General features: G+C 40.3%; 2 protein-coding genes across 2 annotated transcripts in view; both read right to left on the bottom strand.

Moving 5' to 3' along the window:
• Positions 1-2,558, bottom strand: part of arhgef16 (Rho guanine nucleotide exchange factor (GEF) 16) — a 12,385-nt gene extending 9,827 nt beyond the window's left edge. Inside the window, 4 exon segments of the mRNA XM_054608919.1 lie at positions 480-531; positions 999-1,437; positions 1,439-1,624; positions 2,282-2,558. Of these exon segments, the coding sequence (XP_054464894.1) occupies positions 480-531; positions 999-1,437; positions 1,439-1,557 (610 nt within the window). The 5' untranslated portion in view covers positions 1,558-1,624; positions 2,282-2,558.
• A 2,829-nt stretch (positions 2,559-5,387) lies between these two features.
• Positions 5,388-24,864, bottom strand: part of espn (espin) — a 40,138-nt gene continuing 20,661 nt past the window's right edge. Inside the window, exons 9-14 of the mRNA XM_054609898.1 lie at positions 23,759-23,999; positions 19,183-19,328; positions 17,739-18,104; positions 8,505-8,584; positions 7,007-7,018; positions 5,388-5,538 (exon numbers count right to left, since the gene is read on the bottom strand). Of these exons, the coding sequence (XP_054465873.1) occupies positions 5,391-5,538; positions 7,007-7,018; positions 8,505-8,584; positions 17,739-18,104; positions 19,183-19,328; positions 23,759-23,999 (993 nt within the window). The 3' untranslated portion in view covers positions 5,388-5,390. The remainder of the gene's footprint in view (positions 5,539-7,006; positions 7,019-8,504; positions 8,585-17,738; positions 18,105-19,182; positions 19,329-23,758; positions 24,000-24,864) is intronic.

Genomic DNA, 24,864 nt, shown 5'->3' with positions numbered 1-24,864 from the left:
CTGATTGGGAGTTGGATATAAATGCAGGTTTCTCTCTGCAGTGTGTTGTTACTGGAATTAATACAGAGACATTCAGGTCACAGGTTTGATTCTCACAGAGAGCAGCAGCCCCAGTGAGATATCGGCTCAACAAGTGGACACACAACTGTTAAATAAAACCTTCTTAATTCTGCATGATTGTACCTGGAAAATTACTCAACATCATATTTGAAGGAGTGGTGGTGTCTGAAGGCACAGGACATCAAATTTCAAGTCAAGACATAAAAATCGGGCATTCAGCATGAGAGATTTCCTGTTCCGTCCTCTCATGTTGCCTCAAGGGATCTTTTTAGAAGACATGCAATAGATTTTATTGTATCCATATGTTTATATTATCATTTTCATTGAGAAAATAGACAAATGTCACTGTTATTCCCATCTATTTGTAGTTCTATGGCCAAATTTAGAGAAGTGGACAGAGTGACACATAGTGAACATACCATCTTTGAAGGACCCACGCTGATTCTGGTTCCTCTTTCTCCCCAGGGTTCGCTGTGAGGGAGACAGCAGTCTGAGATTAACGCTGTGGAACGCATGTGCCTCCATAATACCCAGTTTTTATTCTATTTATTCTCCTAATATCTCATTCTCTCTTCAGCACTGCCTCTTTCTTTTAATGCTTAAATGTAGCATTTTTCAGTGTACTCTGGTACCATCACTATGACTAAAGGAGAATTTGACAGAGGTCTATGCTGGCTGTTACATATGAATCTGATAGAAGAACAAAACTGTACCAGCTGGGCTCTATGTTGTCTGAAGAACATAACTAAAAATGAAATCGCCACTTTCATTTAGCCAACTGCTTCTGATACACCTGAATTACTGAACATTCATATCATTCAACAGATAAGTGGATTAAAAGGTCTTTTTACAGTAATTTTTTGCTAGCCATCTGCAACTGTGAATTCCATAAATGGTCAAAGTAAAATACTGTCCTTTGATTCCCCACCCCCCTGTACCTTGCGCCCAGGGCTGCGAGCTGGACCAGGACTGGCTGCTCTGTCCTCTCCGACAGGTTTCAGCGTGGCCCCTCGTCCCGACGCCATGGCTTCAATGTCCAGGCTGGTCACAGCCGCTCTGTATGACTTGTTCCTGCGGTTCCTCCTCAAAGCAAAACCGTCTCCATCACTGTCATAATCCTCCCAGGACACATCTGGCCCCTGGGTTGAGTGACGGCTCCGGGTCCCACTGCTGGAGTTCTCAAGTCCCACTGGGAACGTCACCACGGTGGTGTGGTGGCGGATTTTATGCCGGCTGGCTAAATTCTTGGGAATGAGCTGGTTGGTGCCAACCTTCCGGGCTGCAGGACTCTGGGTGCTCAACACTACCCGTTGAGGTACAACCAGGCTGCCTACGACGTCTTCCTGGGGTGTGGATGTTTCAGATTGGGTTGTGGGGGGTTTGTGGCTGGCAGCAGTCATCGCCAGGCTCAGATATGTGGAGTTCTGTGGAGAAGTGGCTCTCCAGAGCTAGAGGGGCCTGGTCGCCCCTGTGGCTGTCCAACTGGCTTCGGGACATGGTGTCCTCCCAGCGTCACCTCGGCCCGGTCTACTGAGATCTTCAGCACCTACAACATCAAACGAGTCTGAAGAGGAGGGAAAAATAGACATGTATATAAACTAGCACCTTAGATGGAGACATGGGAAAACAACAGGGGTAATGTGAGTGTCACCAGTCTGGATGATCCTCGAATACCACCAGTGACCCACACTGGGGCTCCCAGATCTCTTCCCAGCAAAGAAGCCGTGATTCAGTACCCCTCTCACACACGAGTCCCAGTTGTGTCCGTCCTCAAACTCATTCCAAGGGACTTAACCCGTGACTCAGGCTCACTCCCACACTGCTCACTCCCACACTGCTCACTCCCACACTGCTCACTCCCACACTGCTCACTCCCACACAAGGCACACAGAAAAAAACTTCTCCAGCCAATCTGTGCGCCACAGAAACTTAGTGTGATTAATAATAATAATAATCAATCCTTTATTAATACTCCAGACACACAGGCAGGTTAACTCTATAAACATGTCATTGTAGCCACAGAGAAGAGAACAACAGCTTTGACTGCAGACTGAAATGACTTCATGTTAGAACTCCGACAGTAAAAGAAATCAGACTGTTTGCTGCTTTTCCAACAACTTCTCTGCCTGACAGAGGGATTAGGGTGGGGACAAAAATGTCTGCCTCACATTCCCATGGTTCATAACAGTTCAACAAACATTGAGTTCAACAGCCGCCTTACCTGTGAGAGGTGAGGTGGCCTGACACAAACACCAGTCTTCTTCTTAAACGACAGCCTCGTTTCCAGAGAGCTGGCCGGTGCGTAAAGGTGCGTAAAGGTGCGTAAAGGTGCGTAAAGGTGCGTAAAGGTGAGTAAAGGTGAGTAAAGGTGAGTAAAGGTGAGTAAAGGTGCGTAAAGGTGAGTAAAGGTGAGTCCAGCAGCAGACGCGCTCCTGCTCCTCTGCTCCTCCTCCTCTCTACTTTTCTTCTTCTCCTCTCACTTCCTCCTCTGTTTGCCTACGTCACGACAGGTAAGTGTCAATCAATCATCGTAAACTGGCAGGTAAAAGCCGACAGCAACAGACGCAACTTTTCCCCAGAAAAGCAGCTTTATTGTGTTTTTGGAGCTTTGTTTACTTCACAAATCAACCTTGAAACATAAAAAGTGATTTCAATAAAATGCATTTTAAAAACTCGGGTTGAGTTGGTAATGTAACGTCATGTGATCAAAAGCATTTTGTAAATACACAAAGATAACATGTTCCCTCTTTCTCTTTATATCCATCAGTGTCTCCCTCCATGAAGGCAAATAGCTCTCTGTCCCCCTCTGGTGACCAACAAGTGGAACTACAGCCTCGTCACTGATTAATGACTGCATGTGGACTACATTAAAGTGCAAACATCTATTTAAATGCTTCCCTACATTTCTGATTTTTTTTGTTTGAGTTTTCCCATCAAACGGATTCTGAAGCAGTAACTAGTAGATGAAGTACTCCTGCATGTAACATAGGTCTGCAGCACTATTTTGTTAGTTTATTCATTTTTCTAGTTATTTTCTATTGCATATTTATTATTTTGTATTTTTACTATTGTTAATTTGCCATTGGTGGTATTTTGGTTGTATTCATATAAGAATTAACATAAAATACTAAACACCTCAAAAGTAACCAGAAGGGAATCAACCTCAACAAAAACTTAAAATTAGAAGCTTCAGGTGGCATTTATTTGGGAACTTTTATATTTGCGCTGTTGGATTGTATCGTTTCTGAAGCAACACAAACACACTCTGAAGTTGTTTGGTGATTTAAAGATTTATTGTCTTCATTTTAACAGTCTGAAAATATAATTATACATGAATTAGCCAACATTCTATTCAAGCAAGGCTGAGACATGTAATATAATGCAATATGGAAACAGTGAAACAACAACAATCTGAGAGGGTCACTATATACAGAGTTTAAATATATATAGAAAATCAAATGGCAATGACGTTTACATCATTTTTAATTTCAACATCATATGGCATCCGATGAGAGTTCATTTGAATAATTCCAAATGATTCCCCAACCAGGACCATGTATTTCATGACATGATGTGTATGCTTGATAGCCGACATCTGTAAAAATGTAAATCTAACATAAATGTAGTAAACATAGAGAACATTTTCCATTGTGTGGGAAAACCTATGTGTCACGCTCAGCAAGAGACTTCTGACTTCGGTTACTCTTAAATATCACAGATTAATGCTCGGCCTACATTTCAAATGTTACTCACATACATTCAACACAGTTTTCCCAAATTTCAACATTTAACCCCAAATTGATGAACCCATGCCTAAAAAATGTGAGAATCCAAGGAATGTTTGAAAATGTGGAACTGGAGGGAACAGTTAATAAATGATGAATACATTTTACTGTATAATTATCAACCTTTGGTGTCAGTTCTGTCACTTAAAAATGATCTTCCCGAACGTGAATTATACAATACAATGTATAAGTCTGGCTCATCTATTATAATCAGATGCTTGAGTATTGAAGCTGCAGATTATGAATACACAGCTGAAATGATCTAATTATCTAATGTTACGGCCGTTTCTGGCAGACATTGAGCTCTCTCTATTCTGTAAGCAGATCTGCTCATCAAAGATTTATCCTTCAGGTTAGTGGGGCGAAGGCCGGAACGGGACGCAGGACAAACTGATGTCTTTTCTCTACTTTTGCAATATTCAGTGTGCAGATGAGGCCTCTGGATGCTGCTCTTGGTTTTTGGAATGGCCATCTTGCAGGATTGTTCTCACATTGTTTGTCTTTTGTTTTTCACTGAAATTCCAGGTTCCCAGGTTCAAATGTGCTTAATAATACATGTCAACACGCTCGATACACATTATGCAACACACGCACGCAACAATTCACATTCATGATCATAATAGCTTAACATTTAGGTCACATATAGAAAAATTTAAATTGGTTCATTTTTCCAGTGATATTTTGTCAAATTAAATTTGCACAGCTACATATTCTTTACATTATTTAAAATATCATATATATATCAATATTCCAAATCCACAGAGAAATGACAACACACTTATCTAAAGAAACAGAGTTAGTTTGAGCAGTGTTAGGGTTACAACTGTGGCAGTAAAATGAAATCATTGAGAAAGTGCTTCTATGAGCTTGATAAAAAAAATCCCATGACTAGGAATATAACATTATAAGATATGATATTGTCTACATACAGAATGCATTTAGCTGCTTCAGGGTTTAATAAGCATTTGCTGAGTATGTCCATGCCACCTTCAGATGACACAACTGTAATAGAGCTACTTTTCCATTTATTATATAATGGTGCGTATGGCTAATGGAGGGGAAATAGACATGCAGTAACCCATGGCAAAATGCTCACAATTAGCCCCTTTTCAATCTATCACAAACCTCTTTGCTTGAGTAACTCTCCTATGTGAAATAGCTGCGATTGATTTACACGAAAGCAAGTATAGACACTAAAAATAAACTTAATATAGTTAAGTACACGTGCATTTATAGCATGTCTTAAGCCAGGAGAATCAGCACGTCATAGCTATTGTTAGCACTAAAAGAGCAAGAGTTTGTGCCAGTAAGACTTTCAGTGGAGGGTGGTGAGTTATGCCACCCACGCTGAGCCTCAAAGCCGGCGTGGACAGCAGCAAACCGGTCCTGCGGTCGGAGGTTGAAGACAGGGTGCAGAGAAGACAAGCTTTTCCCCGCTGTCCAGTGTACAGTGCAGGGTGGAGGATCAGGGATGGGGAGGTGTTCAGTGAAGGCCTTGGGGGTGGGGGTGTAAGGGTGGGGGATTGGAGGGGGAGACGGCCCAGTTCACTGTTTGGCTATATCCCCTTTCTTCAGAATGATCTGCCGCTGCCAGGGGGCCAGCTTGGTCTCGTCATAACCCAGGTTCCGTAGTCGCTCCAGCTCCGTCTTCTCCTCCATCTCTTTCACCTGTTTGGCCTGCTGCTCTGCTTTTCTAGATGCACCCATGAAGAAAGGTGGACAAAGGGCCAGAAAATAATAGTAGAAATAAATAAAAACTGTCTCACATTAAACCAGTTTCTATATTAAAATATAGACACAATTAGTACTCTAGTTTGATTCTCTAATGTGCCTATTAGTCATGCATCTTGTACTCTTTCATTACACGATATGGCAAAAAGTGTTTTGACACCAACATCTCATTCAAAAACTGAGGTCATGGCTACCTGCTGGTCAGCTTAGTTCTTCTAAACCAAACTGGGAACTGGAAACACTTTTGACATGGCCTTGTATGCAGGGGAAACTGGAGAGGGCCTTTGTCGAAAAGTTTGGCTTAATTAACGCTGCATTAAAATGTTTCTTCACTAGAACCAGAGGAAAAAGCTCTCAACATAAAAAGTACATTGTGCTGTGTGTGGTGGATCAGGGTGTCCACATACTTCAGGCAATATAGTGCATTTCAGTGAGTCTGTGTGTGTGTGTGTGTGTGTGTGTGTGTGTGTGTGTGTGTGTGTGTGTGTGTGTGTGTGTGTGTGTGTGTGTGTGTGTGTGTGTGTAGTGAAATTCTTCTGTACATATTCCAGAAAACAACTAACGGATAGCAAAATATTAAAACCAGAAGCCAGCATTTAATATATACGTAAGCTACACATGATTTTTCATGGCAGGAGTGGCACATATGAAACAAATGTTATTAATGATGGCTCGGTTCTATGAAGTGTCCCAGAAAGCCACAACAGTGAACAAGCATGCACCAGGATGTTTTTATCTTATTAATTAGCATACACCTGTGCTTTTCTCACTTTTTAGGACATGCCCAAATGTCTGCTGCAACAAAATGTGTATTTGAGCACTGAGGTCAGCAGGGTGAAGACAAAAATAAAAAAGAATGCGTGAAATGACGTCACTCTGTTGATATAATGCGATTGGCTGCTCGGGGGAATAATTACGAAAATGCTTAAAACACATGGAAATTGTAGCGGCAGTTGATTGACCGTAACCCCGTTACTTAGTTGCAGTCAGCGTTGCTGAGTTAACTTCCCTAATGTACTAAAAACTAAAAAGACAATGTAAGCTAGGCGTTTGGGTTCCTTTGGTATCAGAAGATTTTAGACAACACTCGGAGGAATATCTGCCATTACTTAGGCCGCAATGACACCTACACCAGGTGAGTGTGGTGGAGAGGAGGACTTTTAGTGTTTGGCAGTTACTAGCTATACATAAGGAAATAGGTTAAGAAGTAAACATCTGTGGTTTAACAATGTGATTTGATTCATCTAGATATAACCCTGTGTTTACCTGAAATGTTTTACCCCCACACCATGACATAGTGTGACCATTTGTGGCCACTAGATGGAAGACTTGATTTCAAATGTATTGTCTCTAGTACAGTTTTACAATTATGGTTCTCTAATCATCAAGCTTAATGTTAATATTACTGTGTGGAATAAATAGTTTCTTACCTTTTTTGTTCCCTGTCACATCAGGAGGACATAAGCAAAGAAGAAAAGGTGTAAATATCTTCAACAGCAACAACAAGCTGTTCAATGAGTCAAAGCAAGTAGAACATTATTATAAGGCTGACCAATGACAAACGAAAAAGGGAATTTTATACAATCAACAGTAAGTGGCGATGACTGTAATGGAACATTTATATACGCTATACATAAATGAGAAATATCTTTTTAAACAGATCAACAGAATGTTTCATACAACAATGTAGAGACAGAATGTTATAGAGTGTTTGTCATCTTTTGTTCCAGGCGTCTCACGTTCTGTAATCTCATAATTAAAACATCTTTAGTTTAATGCCATCTAATAATGTACACCAAACCTGAACACGCCACTCAAAACACTTTGGTTTAGGTTTAACACTTAGACCCCAGTGCAAGTACCCAAGATTTCAAAATCCCATCCTCATCTAAATATATACTCTTTACTTTTTTGTTGAGGAAAACTTTGTTTACAAACTATATTTTAGCAAATCACATGTCTGTGCCTCAGTATGTAAACCACAGATTTGATTACTGCTTGAGTTACATTAATGGGAAAGAGGCTTTATACTGTTTTTATTTGTACATACTTTACAGTGAGATCTAGCATCAGAAACATGACTCTGAGCGCTGCAGTGAATTAGAAGGATTTCTTTAAGTGAATATAATCACTGATAATAGATGTCCACATCAACTGCATTAACTGTTGAAACTAACAGTCGTCCGGCAAGGCATGAAACACTACTGATGAAATGGATCAGTACAATAGTGTTGTGTAGAAGAGCCTGTCACAGTGCAGAAGCATGCCATTCAAAACCGAATGCTTATAGAGTTGAAAAACACTAACAACATACACTTTCTGTCATGTCCACGAGTCCATTCCATCTGGAATATAGGGGACATTATGTCGGTGTAATGGTGCAGGAAATGTTTTCTTGGCACTAAGTTGAATGCCACATCTTACCTGAACACTGGCCACAAAGAGATACACTCATTAATCAAAAAAGGGAAAGCTATACTTCCATCAAGATGCTTTGTTATCTTTCAATGTAATGCATCTCATATTGTCTCAGGCATATTAGGTTTACTTCAGCATCATGTACAGCCTCCAGATATCAACCTTTGGAGGAGACAACACTGATAAAACTCAGCAGGAACTGTGTGATACTATTGCATCAGCACCGACTAAACTCTCTGGATCCTTTCCAGCCTGTTGGTTCATTGACCACCGGTACGATGCCTTGGCTCAGTTTACCTAATAACGTGGCCCCAAAGTGTGTCTGAAAATTGGAAAAACATATTATGGTACAAAGAATGGTCGTTTTATCTTTGTGAAGAGACACCCAAAAACACTAACATATTTGAACTTGATTAGCGCGATCTCATCCTACTGGCCCAGGATATAATGAACATGGTACAAGATGAGTCAGAAAACAGACGTGCAGAGCAACCCAGCTTCGTTCCTCACCTCTCTTCGTCCATTTTCTTCTTCATCATGTCTCTTCTCCAGGCCGGCATCGATGCCAGGCGTGCAGCCTCCTCCTCAACCTGTAGAGGGGCAGAGGGGTCGGGGGAGACAGAGAGAAGGGCCCATACCAGTCAGTAAAGAATTTGATCTATAACAGCTGGATTAATTAGAACAATACAAATGACTATTTAATGGATGTTCAATGCAATAAGCTGTCTCCCAAAGTTATGTATTGCGTCAAACAGTTCACATATGCAAAACAGACATTAAACACTCATTTTAGTTTTTAAATACTTACATCAATTTGTGTGGCAGTAAATTGTCTTTTCCATGGTCTTACTCTGCAAAGTTATTCACTCAATAAACCTGCTTACTGAAACTTGAGTTAACTTGAGTTTCAAGGTGGTTATAATACTTATAATACTAGAAAGTGTAATGTCAAGGGCTTTGAAGACCTCAATCAAAGGTGGTATTGATGTGCTTCATGCTTGCAGTCTCACATAAAGCCTCTCTACATGCTGGAGAGAGCAGGAAAACTCCTGCATAGAAAAACTAGTGAAACGTTACATATATATATATATATATATATATATATATATATATATATATATATATATATATATATATATATATCCAGTATACACATTCTCAAACGACAAATGGCCTTTATGGAAGTACGTAAATAGAGCATATAGTGTACTGTGTAAACAGATGTATGTGCTTACAACAATAAATAGAGCGCACACACACACACACACACACACACACACACACACACACACACACACACACACACACACACACACACACACACACACACACACACACACACACACACACACACACACACACACACACACACACACACACACACACACACACACACACACACACACACACACACACACACACACACACACACACACACACACACACACACACACACACATACACAATAGGTACTCTCTCTCCTATTCCTTTAAAATAAGACAAAGCCTTTTAAATGGCCAGGACACTGTTTTACAGGACATTCTGGCAGAAGGTGCTCTCAAACAGTAACCGGATCCTTTTCTCTCTTCCAGGCTGTAATCGGAGGAGGACTGGTGGGAGAGAAAGAGGGCAGCAATCTTGGATTTCTCATCCTCACCTGACGAGATAGATTACCCTTTTGCATTCCTGTGACTGAAGCATTTCACTTGCCCTGGCAAACACGATTCCAGGTAAGATTATATACACTGTACATTTTTAATGATTCCCTCGGGAATTACAGAGAAAGAAAAAAAGTTTAAAAAAATGAACCAATCAATTTGCTATTAAGTGCAGAAGTGCACATGTGAACTGGTAATTAGTAAAATGGTCAATTGTGGGTTGTATTGCTATTGGAACGACTATTAATTAATACTGCTCATCCACAAGTCAAAGATGTACTTATGCACCATTCAAATCCAGCTATGTTGTATGGAAGGAACATGAACAAATGTTTAGTGTATGCAGTACTGTAGTGCTGAGTTAATACATCCGTACAAACCAACTTGCGTGAGTGGAAGTAGTTCATCAGTGACTTTTTGAACTCAGCCATGGTACTGTAATGCACTGCCCATTTAAGATCATTAGTGATGTCATGAGGATGTCTGTTAGAGGTAACTAGAGCACTGAATGGAGCCCAGAGGAACATGGAGAGAGCATGCAAACTCTGCACAGGATTCAAACCTGTCCTGTTAGAAATTCAGTTACCCAGCCTATACCCAATGGATCCAAAAAGGTGATTTGTTTTTGGGGCAGGTTCATGTCTTCCTTTGCGCCAAACAACAAACTACATCTCTGTGAGCCAAAGTGTGTAGCCAATACAGTGTAATAGCCTGGCATGCATCCACTTCAATCAATAATTGATGCAATATCAATTGTTAACAGGCAAGTTTCTCGAAATTCCCAATAATTCAGGTAAAACTTGTGTTTTACTGTTTCACTGCGATTGTGCCTGTACATCATTCTGGATTATGACTGTGGGATTTGTTGTGAGAAGTTCACATTTATCTGGCTTATATTAGTAAAGGGAACTTGACCTTGATACTTACAGGCAAGGCCGCTGCTTTGTTATTATTATATTCAAGAAATCATGTGCTAGCAGTTGGTGGCAACTTGTGTAGTGTTATTGCTGGCATGTTAAATGAATAGCTTATTAGTCACTCGTTTTGTACAGTATAGTTTTTTATATATATATATAAAATACAATCTTTTGATATGGTTTCCTTGACAATGTAGTGGGTTAAGTATTGCAATATCAATTCAACAAATTTAACAGTCTTTGTTATTTGTTTTATTTGCTAATGCTGTCCATTGTCTGGACTTAATGTTGACTTAACGGTCAGTTGAATATGTGTCAGCAGTACTGTAAGTATAAATATTTGACCTTGTATGGTGTGCAAGCTTGGTAGATTAAAAGTGGAACAAATGATAGTTCTGTACATGACTTTTACTGTATAACTATAATGCAGTATTAAAAACATTTACCACACACTCAATACTGTGCATTTACATTCATCGAATCTGAAAGAAGTTCTGTACATAAATACAAATGTAAATATAGGCCATTAAGTTTACCAGCTGACTGCTTCCTTCCTTTTTTGAGCTGTGAGTTGATTGAGATTCACTGTAACCTTCTTATGGCTCCTGTAAGCCACAGATAGCATGACAGCGGGTGGTGCTAAGAGGGTTATTTGAAGGTAATCTTGAAGCTACAGAGTAGACACTATGAGAACAGGCATGGCAGCAGAGGATTACGCATTCGCATTCTTTAATTGGTGCATATATCAGTGTGATTATTTGAAACGTATTAATTTGGCCTAGATCTGTATTCAAATAATTAGATTTTATGTTGGCCATGTTTTTCAGTTAAGTAACCCCAACAGTTGAAGTAGAATGTTTTAGGAAAGAACTACTGAAATCATGTAATCACATGAATGTCAACAAACTTTATTACTAGCAGGAATGTAGAAACCAAATAATTGGGGATCACAAATTTAAATTATGGAAAGCTTGAACAGATCTCTCAACAACACATAAACAGAGTAACAAAAACCACGGAACAGACGAATACAAATCATTGATTTGATGTTTATTTAGAGGGTTATAGCTTTGTCAAGGGAATGCTTTCAGTTGTTCTGAAATACTAATGAAAATGCTCAGATCTGTTTCTCCAAGCCTTATATTACCATTCCTGTTCATCTTTGTAATCTATACTCACAGGCACACGGTCTCAGGCTCAAAGACCAGGGTCATTTGTGAACCACGAGTAACCATAAACTCTTGCAAACCCAATAAAGACATGGTTTCTTTGCCTTTGATTTCAAACCACAAAGAGACGTTAAAATGATTTGAATGTGTTTCCCCTTACTGAGTTTATTAGTTTTATCAAACTGTCACTATTTTATTTCCAATGACTGTCTAACCAGATACCGTCTGGAGTTTGATTTTGGAGTGAATCCAGAGGAATCACTGAGTATCCAAAGTGTGCAAAGTTTTACCAGTCATGTCCTTCATTACAAAGAGGTATTGAACAAACACACTACATGACATTTATGGCATTTTTTTTTTCCTTTTTATAACTTTCCTTCAAGTAGTGTTTCACGGCAGTCAATCATATTAGATTAAAAAAAGCTCTTGGTTCAAAACAATTCTAAAATAAATAGTTGTAGCACTTTTTTTGTGTTTTTTGACATCACAAGCTTTCTTTTCATCCACTTCAGTATATACAAAAGTTGATGTTAGTACAGCTAAGTGGATGCTCTTTGCTTTGCGGCAGTTAAGTCCCTTATGTGACATGACCTAAAAGCTAACACACCAGATTAGTTTCCTTTCTAAGCATACTCCACTTTGCAGGTTAGTTTCCCTGATCCTGCTCTTTATGCATTCCCTCTCTGGTTGTACAGGTGAACTGGGCTTTTAGTGAACCCTTAGTCCACATATTTGTTAGATATCAAAAAGCTCAGCTTCCTTCTCTTTCCAAAAAGCAAAGCTTCGGTCAATGTATCTGATGATCTCTTCATTGCTGAACTCTTTTAGCTCATAGATCAGTTTAATTGAGTCTTCGTTATGTTCATTCCTGGGTGGAGGTTTATCAACATCAGGTTCCTCTATGATTTTAACTGTAAGAGGCGGAACGTGATTGACTGGATCTTGTTGTGTGCTTTTGGTTGTGTCCTGCAGTGTCTCAGCTTTTGCTGTTGCATCAGTCTGTTGTTCAGTTTTGGTTGTCAAGCTCTGCATATGGTCCTGCTCTGAACTTTTTGCATGAGAAACTACTGCCTCATTTGATGATATCTGCTCACTGTTTTTTAAATCCCCCTGAGTATTTTCCGCCAATGAATTCTGCAGGGTTTCCTGCACCACACACTGGCCATTGTCAGATATGGCGTCATGTGCAGCAGGTGATGATGGTTGAGGAACATTTGATTGTGAGGCTGGTGGGGAAGGTTGTGGTGATGGTGGAACAGGATGGGTAGGTGGTGGAGGAGGTGGAGGATGAGAAGGTGGGGGAGGGAGTGAGTTCTGCATGATGGACATGTCAGGAGACATGGAATGTAAAGAAGCCGTCATCACACCTCCCCCATCATTTGAGTCTCCAAAATACTTGTGTTTTATGTCCTCAAAACCATCCGCCCAGTCTCTCTTCCCTCTCTCAATTTCCTCCATGACCTCCTTGTGGAACTGCCTTATGACCTCCCATTTATGGCTGCCAAGACGGTCAAACATTTCATAGCACAAGAGGTGGCGGAATTTGCGCTCACTGCGAGACATGTTCATTTCCAACAACTGGAAATATCCAAGCATGAAGAGGTCAAGGGTTAGGCTTTCGTAACTCACAGGAGAGCCGTTGATATGTGGCAAGAAGTGCTCTGGCCAGTAGATCATCTGGGCACGACTCAGCCTGCGGATCTGGCGTGTGGGCACTTGACTCATTATTGTCCTCCAGTGGCCAATCAGGTTCCCTACTACCTGCTTTGACTTCATGAAGAGGAGGAGTTTATCGTCTTCGCTCTGCATCTCCCCACCAATTTGTGCACTAAATTGGTTGTAGTCATCCCAGCCCACGTCTAAATGATTTCCTCTCCTACCAGTATGTTTAATCTGGTAAGTTTCAGAGATGGTATACTTCCGCCAGTGTTCGAGGAACAGGAAGACAATTCTTTCTTTTCTCATTTCAATGCATTCCTGGACATAGCTCAGATCTGTCTGCACCTCCAAGCTTCTTGTTAGTTGACCATTATTTAAAATGGGGTCTGCAGAAAGAACCTGACTGAAGTGTTCAATGTTAGTTGGAGCCATTACCTCAGAGGGCGCATAGGTTTTAGGAGCATGAGATGCGATTATAACTGGCTCTTCAACAAGTGGTAAGACTGATTCTTCCACAAATGGTACATCTCCATTGGTATGGAACTGAGGGACCTCAGCAGAGGAACAAGGGACCTCATCCTCACAAATTGTCTCTGGACGATAACTAGACTGACTTACCACAGGGAGTGACCTTTTGCGCTTGTACACCCTATTTGCATTGTTATCTGCAGACTGCTCATTCTGAATTTCATAATTGGCCTTGAGGTTCTTCACTGAAACTCCACACTGCTTTATCTCCTTCTCTACATCCTCTCTTGTTGAGAAGGACTGAGATCGTCCAATAAAGCCAGAGCCAACTGATCCATCTGGTTCAGATTGACCTGTGCTCACATTCCTTGCCTCTTCTTGAGAATATCCAGGACATATTAGATCCAAGATGTCTATCTCTTTCCCCCCCAGGGTGGCAAGAAGAATGGCCATACTCTTGAGCAGGGTAGAAATTTTGCTGCACCAGGCTGGAAGATCTTCAGCTTGGCCATGTACCTGCTTTGGATTGACAGAGAAGTACCCTTGATTGAGGGCAGCAGAAACTGGAAGGAGCTGGTGAAGCTCCCGCTCCAGTTCCTCCAGCTCCTTCTCAACTTCTGAAACCTTGTGCATGACCTGCAGGTTCTCAATTTGCTTCTCAATATGGTTTAGGTCATCCTCTGTCATCAGTTCCCCAAATGGGCCCAAAATGGCATTGTGGATATGGGAGTAGTGCCATTCCTGTGGCTGGTAGTGTCCGCTTGCCGCAAACTAAATCAGAGGTCAAAGGAGACCAAAAGACAAGAACAAAGGGAAGCAGAGGGGGGATTCCTTCAGCTCGAAATTCCTGGTGTGAACACACGCTTCAGTTCAAATCTATCTCGACACACATGATTTACATGGATTAAGTGGTGCAATGGCACTGCCTCATTACAAGCTCAGGACTTTTAATTTTGAGTCAAAGAGAACAGAGAAAGCTTTGTCCTATTGTCTGTGTGTGTGTGTGTGTGTGTGTGTGTGTGTGTGTGTGTGTGTGTGTGTGTGTGTGTGTGTGTGTGTGTGTGTGTGTGTGTGTGTGTGTGTGTTTTTTAATTTATTTATATTATATATTTATATAGCTGTTCTCTCCCATTGTCAGTTTTTTAAGTATTGGTAAGTTTATTCTGCTTTTACTGCCATCCAGCAGTTACGTTTTCCACGTGTCTGCGTCCCAAATATGTTGTAACACTACACTGTAGTGCAATGTTACATCACTGTTGCGTAATGCCACCAGTGGAACAAATAGACACACTTCAGTCCACACCCAACAGTGATAGAAAACCACACTGGGTGTGGTTGGAGGTGCAGCAGAGTTGAAAGTGTCAACCCAAAGAGGTAAGTGCAACAAAGGTTTTTCTGATTAAGGGACTTGGTATGGAGTTCCTCTAAAACGTATCATGATCTTCTTCCGAAGAAAAGTAAAAATAGTATTAAGTATTTTTGTTATGTTTACTGGTGGACCTGTAGTGTGAATGGGCTTGGCATCACACCACTGAATCAGCATGTAACAACTTGGAGCCACAAAACTCCATCATCAAACACCAGCCAACACTGAGAATCCATCAGTCAACTGTGTTGATGTTGTGATTGTAGTCAAGTATTCAATTCACTGCACCCCAAAGAGTCTCTGTGCTATAAATAAAGACTGTCAATATGAAATAAGAAACATGCATAGAGATGAATCAAGAAACAAAGAAATGATTTGAAAATATGTACGTATATGGATGACTATATGTAGAGCTAGTAAGGTCCAAGTTATCTTTTGTATTATTTACAGGGGAAAATATATCACTAAAATACTTTATGATTAGCTTAGTTTACTAGTTTTAGGCCCGACAGCCAGTTGGACATTCCAATGATGCCACTGAATAGAAATTGATCATCACTGTCACTAAAGGACATGTACATTAATTTCTTGCTGATGGTTCATTTTAGAGTATAAGATTGCAAATCTCGTTTACAATAAATTAATAATCAGTCAACTTGAATTAATCAAATCACATATTGCATAGAGTCCTTGTATTACACAGGACTTACAAGTGTTCAGATTGCTGAAGTATGAATTACTAATAAATAGCTTGTCTAAATACACAATATTTACACACCACTAGATTAGTAGATGTCATTGGGCCTCATTAACCAACCATTCATGAAAAAAAAAATCTTCAGAAAACCCACTTATGCAGTTTTCACAAAGTATCTGACATTCACCGATGTTTTCATATTTGGGATTTGTTCTTGGGTAAGAATATAATCTATGCACACTCAAGAGCTCACTGTTTTTTTTTGCTTTATCTTTCATTCTACACTTTAACCAAAGAGGATTCAAATAACAATTATATACAACTTTTTAAATAATTTGTTATATATTTGTATAATTATTTTCATTATTTTACAAACCATTGTGGTCTTTTTTAAATAACTAAACACTACACTAACACTTCAACACTGAACAAATATTAGCATCCCATGCATCTTTTTAGTGTTATTTTACACCACTACTATACTACTTTCTCTCCTGCAGAAGCACCTCCACTTCAGAACTGTTGACGAAAAATAATGGGCTGTAATTTTTACGTACCTTATCAACGTATTCATGAACAAGGACTTATAAAGACTGGGCGGGAGGGGAGTGGACGGGATTAACAAACCTCAATCTTTCAGCAAGGAGATCAAAGTTTGTTCCTCATGTGAAACAAGAAGGTAATGTTGCGTAACTTGCATACTTAAGTAATCACACTTCCGTGGTTATTGAAACCCAAATGACGATCTATTCAGAAACCTAACTAAGTAGTTTTTTACCTAAACCTCACTGAGTTTCCTGTTAAGACTGAAGTTTATTTTGAAAAGATGGTATGTATGTAACAACCAGAAATTGACACATGTTGCAGGCTTTGTTAGGAAAACAAAAAATGAGAAGTAACTTTTTGCAGGATATCTTAAAGAGCAATGTACGAGGATACGTTGACCCAATAGACAACCCTTTAACTACCAGGTTTTCAAAAACAAAATGGAAACAAAAAAAGTTCCAAACATTTAATAAGGAAAAGAAAATCGTTCCTCAGCTTTTTGTGTTTACCGCTTTATCTTTAAATTTTATATTTTTTTTATTTGCAGAGTGATCAACACATTTCACAACTACGCATATCATGCCCTTTAATGGAGTTGGGCAGGGTGTTTACCTATGCAAAAGAGGTTCAACTGGAACAAGCCTTCAATTTACGAGCATTATGGGATTCATGATTTTTAAGTACACAGGTTCGAACAATTATTCAGTGTAACATGTCTTGAACCTCAAGGTATTGGTGAATTGGGCCAATTGATTCTAAAGCCACATTATCAAATTTAGAAACAAAGTTTTATTGTGAAACAAGTTCAGTGTGTTGACTGAAACTTTGTGCCATTTATATGGTGTAAAGATAAGTGTAAGGCAGGTGAAGGCAATTAAACTGCAAAAATGCTCAAAAGCAATCTATTCCCTCACTTCGTCTCATTTGACAATACAACAATAACACTCTATCACACTATCAGGAAAGCAAAGATGCCAAATGAAGGTGTAGTCTCCACTCCCATTTGCTATTTCACCCTTACTAACTGTTTAACTGACAAGTTACAAAAAGACAGCAAAACACATGTCATGCATGAAAGTTACATTCATACAACCTGATTGTTCGAAATCACAAAAATGCACACTCAAATCCAAGAACCAGCTATCCCCTTTGTGTTGTTTTTTGTTTCAAACTGAGCCATATATAATCAAGAGCATTTCAAATTTACGGGACCACGAATGGGATAGCTAAGAAACAATAAACAGCCATGCAGCATCATGCCTACCTTGCGCTTGTGCTCGTCCTCCTCTTGCATCTTGACCTGAAGCTTTCGCACCATCACCTGTCTCTTCCATTCAGGGATGGCTTTTCCCTGTTCGTCGAGAGTGGGCACTAGCGCTTCCACATCCGCAAGGCTCATCTTCCGCCCCGACTCTGCTCCGCCACTGTTCCCATTGATTACAGCATTGGAAGACAGTTTCTCGTAGCTCGCAGAGGTCGACATGGTCCTGGCAGATCCAGAACCAGTAGGGCTGGGACTGGGACTAGGAGTGGTGGGTGGTGAGGCGCCAGACGTATCGGACGGTGGAGGGGATGGCGGCTTGGCTGGTGGGCTAGATGTGCGGGTTTCTGGTGGGGATGCAGTGTTTTCCTAGACAAAAAAAGACACCAATGGGACAGGAAACGTTGAATTTTTTTTTTTTTTTTTGAAACCAGGAACCACTCTCTTATTTTCCTCCTTAGAAAGATACAACTGGAAGGCAGAATTAGGCATTCTTGTGGACGTTTAATGTATCACACAATACAACATGTCTTAAATATTCGGACATATTCTTCTAGTTATCCTTTACCTTCAGTAGCTTAAGTTTAACTCATATGATGTATGACTACGTTGTCTCTGACTCATTCAGTATAAATGATGACATGTCATGATATCTAAATGCAGCAAAGTACAGTACTATCCGTTGAGTTCAGAGAGCTCTGGTGTCCCCTCGCTAACATTGTGCATAGTTTCCAAACTTATCAAATTTGGCAATTAACTAATTCTGTGGCAAGAACCCTGAATCATTTGTGTAAACTTTGTCTTGTTTGCATCAAGACAAATTCAGATTTATGAAGTTGCACTGACGTTGTCATGAAGGAAGCCTTACTGAGGGGTTCACTGGAGGACAGTGATGTATAGGTGTGTAACATTTGCATATTCCTGATTAACTATTAATCACACCTTTGATGGGTTTGGGATCATTTTGCTTAATTTCGGAAAATGTTCCGTATTCATTTGCCTTGTTACTTGGTTTAAAATAAAGGACAAAGTGACATCAGATCCACAAGTCATTGCAAACCCTTTGTCTTAATTTCTATAATGAGTAATGTCGTATTTGTCAGCGACTGTTACATACATGCTGCTGTCAGGTTGCACAACCAGCTCTGCTCCCAGTAGACCACATGACACTAAAAACCTGTGCAATTCAATACACTGTGCAATACAATAGTTATAATAGTTTCTGTCTGTATATATAATATTTCAGTTACTGTGGATTCTTTACTGTTTTTTATAGTTTTTGTTATTGCTCATTTGCTTATTTATAATACTTATTTTTGTCTCTTGCACTATCCTCGATGCTGCTGTAATCCTGTAAATTTCCCCGCTGTGGGACTAATAAAGGATTATTTTATTTTATCTTATCTTATAAATGTCTCATCATAGTTGTGGAAGGCTGTGGACCTACGTTGTTGCCTGTGGGTCCGCTGTTGGAGAAGACAGTGGTGTAGCCTTTACTGTGAGGTGTTGGCTTGAGGCTCTTCCCTGCTTTGATCTCTGCCAGCAGCTCCGAGTTGTCGCCAGTGGGGGACATCATGTTGAAAGATTTTGTGCCTGCAGACAAAAGGATGGAGCAGAAAAGTGAAACCGAGTAGAAAGAAAGACGGAGGGAGAGAGAAACGGAGAGAGTGAGAGAGATCCACTGGAGAAGAGGGAGAGAGAGAACGGTTGGGTGGCATTTCAGTGCTAAATATTTCATCCCATCAGGCAGGTAACAATGCTGCCCTCGAGCATGTTGCACAGTGACGGGAGGTCATTATGGACTCTACTGAGCCTCTCACAAGGATAAGCCTAATAAGGATATTCTAAAATGTTCAGGGTTCGCTTTAGACATGTATCTCTAATACACAATTTGAATATATCAAATGGCTTTCTAGCTACCAAACTCCCTCAAATACGTTTCAAAGACATTGCAAATGAACCAATGAGACTTCAACACATTAGGCCACTCACTTTCGGCCGTGAGTCAACCTTTGCAGTTAGCTGGGATTAGATGGGGAGGAGCAATTCCCAATTATTTCACTACAGTGAACCCAAAGAGACGAGGCACACAATCTCTTTCAGTGTCACCTGACAAACAAAGCTAAGCTACTGCTGAACTTTTAACTTTTAAAAAAGTAGGTTTCCATGGACCCTAATCTGCTTATAGTGAACAATGCACCAAATTCCGAGCGACTTTAAGTACGACCTCTATTGGAACTGAGATTACAAAGGAATTTGGTTTTTAAAGGACAGAAAAAAGAAAGGAAATTGAATTGTCAATCAGGCATTGGCAAAGTAGCTCACATAAAACGGTAACTAGTAAACTCAATGGTCAATGGGAAAGTACCAAAATATAGGCAGTAACTATTATTTTAGTCGTTTCTTTGCAACAAACATTTAAAATGTAGCTGGAAAATGTTCTGATCAAATGTAATAATGTAACGTACAACCAACAGAATTATTTTTAAACATTTACATTTCACATATATTGGCCCAAACACATCATGAGCCAACAGCTCCCTCACCTCTTTAAGTGAATGTAAACCTCCAATGAATTGAATGTCCTTAGTCCCTCATTGATCAATCATTTTGAGTTAGAGAAAAAGTCCTCCCGTAAAAATGTTCCTTGTTGAGGCGACCACAATGGTCTAGCTGGACACAAAGCCTCGCTAGCCTGCCACCCTCCTCTCTCTCCCTCTCTCCCTCTCTCTCTCTCTCTTAGGGAGGAGAGCGCAGTATTCTATTAAAGGCCCATCATCACAGTTGGGGGAAATCTAAAGGAATCACCAGTAACCAGAAGTGACAGCGAGCCGTTAGCAAGCCGGCCAGGAATTAACACGCATGCACACTCACTCACGGACAGATACAGTTAGGTAGGCACACACGCACACACAGACACACACAGACGCACACACAGACACACACAGACGCACACAGACGCACACAGACGCACACAGACGCCCTTCAATCCCCAGCTTGTTAGTCAACTACACCAGACCAATCCTTACTGCAGCTAACCTGACACACAATTCAATCATACACACATTCTTGACATGCACACAGTCTCACATTTACTGAATTACAGAGAAATAAAGAGAGCTGATAACCGACACACACACAAGCCTTTTACAACGTGCAGTTGTACACACTCAAAGTCTGGCCCGTAAACCGTTGTGAATAAAGGAAACAGCTGCTCAGCCCTGACACACTTTTACAACAACATGTGACAGCTCTTTAGGGTTAGTTTAGTGTCAACCGATTATATAATTCAATAGATCTTCATTGCCAGGTGAAATAAGTGCAACCAAACTCTTCTAAAACAATTTCTTACTTAAATGTAACTGGATAATTCACAAATAAAGTATGATTTCCAATTTTGGCAATATAAGAATATACCTTCATCCATTCTCTCCTCTCCTCTTCATTGCAGAGCTCCACAAACAATCGATTATCCACAATCAGATGTGTTCAAAGGCTAAAAAGTTACACCGGAGTGAAGTTGGTATACTCATATCTGTTTGAATACACTGTAATATTTGTGTGTTTTTGAGCCAAAGGTTATGTGTGTGTGTTTTAGCTAATATCTGTTTAGGCTCAGGGGTGTGTAAGGCCGGGTGGAGCTGTGACAGGTAGAGAACAATTGACAAATAGCCTTTAATGATGACGTCACTGCACAAAAGGTTTCCTGCTCTGGTTAAGAAACGTAAGTCGAGCTGCTTTATCTGTTAAAAGCTTCACTGTCGCAAAGCACTTCAGATAGAGACGTGTCCTGTAATATAAAAAGTAAGATCCTTTCCATTTGCTTAATTAATAGAAAACAATAGGGAACTTCTAACGATCTCCAGTGTTGCAGCAGCTTTTTCAATCAGCCACCTGCTTTATTGCCGTCGTCACGATGAGCGTCTGAGTTGTAAATTCATCTTGAGCTCTCAGATGTGTTGGTGGCTTTTCCTTTTATGACCACCTAACTGCCTGTTTATTACCTGATTAACGCTGAGGCACAAACCTGGCCATTAGTGAGCGCACACTGCTCTCTGGCTTTAAGGGCTTTATTGGTATCCTTCCATTAGGCAGCAGGTGAAGCCTAAATAGATGAGACAGTTGAATATTTGGTGAACAAAGCGTAAAGATAAAATACCACAAAAAGGTGCCTGAATGGAACAATTAATAGTTTACAACTTAACGTTGGTGTTTATTACTGGTATGTAGAAAAGGTACTGTATTTTGCCCTATGAGCTGCTTTTCAGCTATGACACCCAGCTGAAACCATATTATATTGTAATTTATCTTTCACTTAAACCTTTGTTTAAATAATGAGCTTCCCCACATGCCATGTCCATGACAACATAAATGACTTTTCTCTGTACCCTATTGGACTGTTTTACGAATTATAAAATGAGGTTATTGGAAAGTGATTCTGTATAATCTGTTTAGAAAATATAGATTTTAGTGTATAGCCTCAAACCACAGTACACAGGAATATAATTTAATCTATTCATCTTCACTGTATTGAGATGAGAATAAAAATTGTCCAAATGAAAAAGCTTAATGATTGCTCACTGTAAGTTAATTACCCAAAAGTATGATGGAGGTCAACGAGTCAACCAACACGCGAGTCAATCAGAGGGGGTGTTGATATGTTTCTGAATTTGTTACTGATACAGTGCATATAAGTCTGTCTACTGAGTTCCTCTGTTGATTGTGAACAAAGGGCTTTTTCTCTTGTTGTAAATGAAAATGCATAATTTCCTTTACAATTTAGTTGATTTTTCTGGAAAAAAGGGATTATTGGAAACTGATTGTTAAGAATATCTATCTTTTACACAGGTTGAATTGCTGTTATTATTTATATGAAAAACTCAAGATTATGATTTTTAAATGATAATTGCAAAGTGTGAAAGCCTATTGTGAACCCCAAATTTGAAGTGTTCGATGAGTGAACTGATTTAGTTGAAAGACTGGTTGGCAGTCTGTACTTACTCTTCATCAGTCTTTTAGCAGACATATCCTCGCCTTGACAGAGCAGCAGTGAGGACAGACCATGGCAGGGAAAAAATGGAAAACCCAAAACAAACAAGAACAGAGAGGAAACAGGTGGAGATGGAGCAGATGAAAGAAGGAACATGTAAACACAACTCTACGTTAAGAAAACTGCTAAATGAGCAGAAGAACAGTGTTGGCCTGCCAATTAAGGAAATTAGCAGCATTAATGTATAATAATCCGGTTGCTGGTATGTTACTCTTCATGTTACTGCTGTTTGATGTCTGAACCGCTGTTGCATGCCCAGTCATCTCGGATACCTCTAGTTATTACGTTTGGACGTTTTCCTCATGTTCTCTGAGGCTCAAAAGTTGATGTTGCTTAACAGACTATGATATTTAATGTGGATTCTTTGATATGATAGTGTGATGTGCTTCCTTTGCATCCAAGTGTGTTATTTATTATATATTCAACTACTTCTCTTTGTGTTGTGGTTGATAACTAATTGGTTAAATCTATTTCAGGCATGCTTGTGATAAATGCTGATGGTAAGTTATATTAACTTTATCTTTGAACAGGACTCAGACATTTTATGAGGCATAAATACATTTGACTACTTCAAAGCTTATGTGAAATTCTTGGACTTTAATTGTGTATTTTGGAGAAAGACTGACACTCTTTACCTCATGATGAGGACAAGAAAAGCATGCACACTGTCAGACTGCATCCAGGGCACACAAGGCACTTAAGGAAATGGATGAACACTAAACCAGTTGTTAGGGTAACGGTAGCCCCACATCATTCATTTATAATCCTTTATTTAGGATGCTGGGGTCAGACTCAAATAGTTGTTACCCAGTGAGATTACATTGTGCTCAGCAGGGACTCTGTGTTTTTATAAATAATTGTACAATAATGTGAATAATAATTTTCACCAGACAAGAACTTTCAACAAATGTACAGTGCAAGGGGACAAAAGTAGGAAAAGAAGGGCGGAGAAAGAGAGGAAACAAGCACTCACTTCCTGATGAGGAAGATAGACGTCGCTGGTTGGAGGAGGTGCTACTGGCAGAGTGATTCTGGGTGGTTGCCGTCTCCGGGGGCAATGGAGGAGGCGGAGGGGGGGTCTGTGTCTGACTGCTTGCAGGAAGAGGAGGTGGTGGAGGTGGAGGAGGAGGTGGGGGCGCTGCCAAGTCCTCTGTGGTGCCATTCTCTGAGCTGTGGGCGGGGCTGTCGGTAGGCTCCTCCAATAACACGGAGCCCTGATCGGAGAAGAGGGAGGGACGGAGAAGAATAAGTCATATTTTTCACCCATTAACTTTTCCTAACGCCCGCATCGTTATTTACTCTGTCAGCCAATATTTGATCACTGATAACAAGGATGTGACAAGTGAACCAGGAAGTGATATTCCACTTAAATTTAAAAACTACTTGAACACTGATAATTAAAATACCAAATATTTCTTTGCCAAATTTTGTGAATTTTGCATTTGCCAGCTATTATATCCCCCCAAAAAATGTAATGAAGAAAATATATATTTTTTATTTATTACACAATCAATTAAACACGAAATGGTGAAACTGAATATGTTTTCCCTGCTTGTATAGGCATGCCACATGAAACTCCTGCTGGGCTGAACGAGCATTTCAATTCTTTCATAGACTGTCTAGAGTGACAGATGTTTGCGGCCCTATTAGATGTGTCCTCCCTCTGCTTCCTGCCATCTTTAATCAACTCATAAAGACATAACACCCTGTTGCTAATAACAGAGCTAATATGACCTAATCTCAAGGGGAAACTCTGAGTGAAAACAGTGGGAAGAAGCCATCTGTCACTGAAATAGATAGTGCTTAAACCCCCACGCCCTGCGCCCCCAGCACGCACGCGTCTGACACGCTCTGAAAGCGTGCCATAACTCTGCTGGGGGCAAGTTAATGGACCGTGACATTTAACTCGACCCCGCCCCTCTCCTTAGTTCTTCGGACGCGTGCTCATCATTTACTTTTCAAACCCCCCAGAGAGTTGGGGGCGGGCTGTGTCCAGATGGGTCGTGGCGGCACATGCCGTTGCTCCGGTTGATTAGCCGGTCCATCTGCTAGGATGCCTCTGAGACCAGGAGAGGCCCC

The sequence above is a fragment of the Anoplopoma fimbria genome, chromosome 12, assembly GCF_027596085.1.
Source record: "Anoplopoma fimbria isolate UVic2021 breed Golden Eagle Sablefish chromosome 12, Afim_UVic_2022, whole genome shotgun sequence".
Classification (NCBI taxonomy): Eukaryota; Metazoa; Chordata; class Actinopteri; order Perciformes; family Anoplopomatidae; genus Anoplopoma; species Anoplopoma fimbria.
This window is presented reverse-complemented; position numbering and strand designations above follow the sequence as displayed.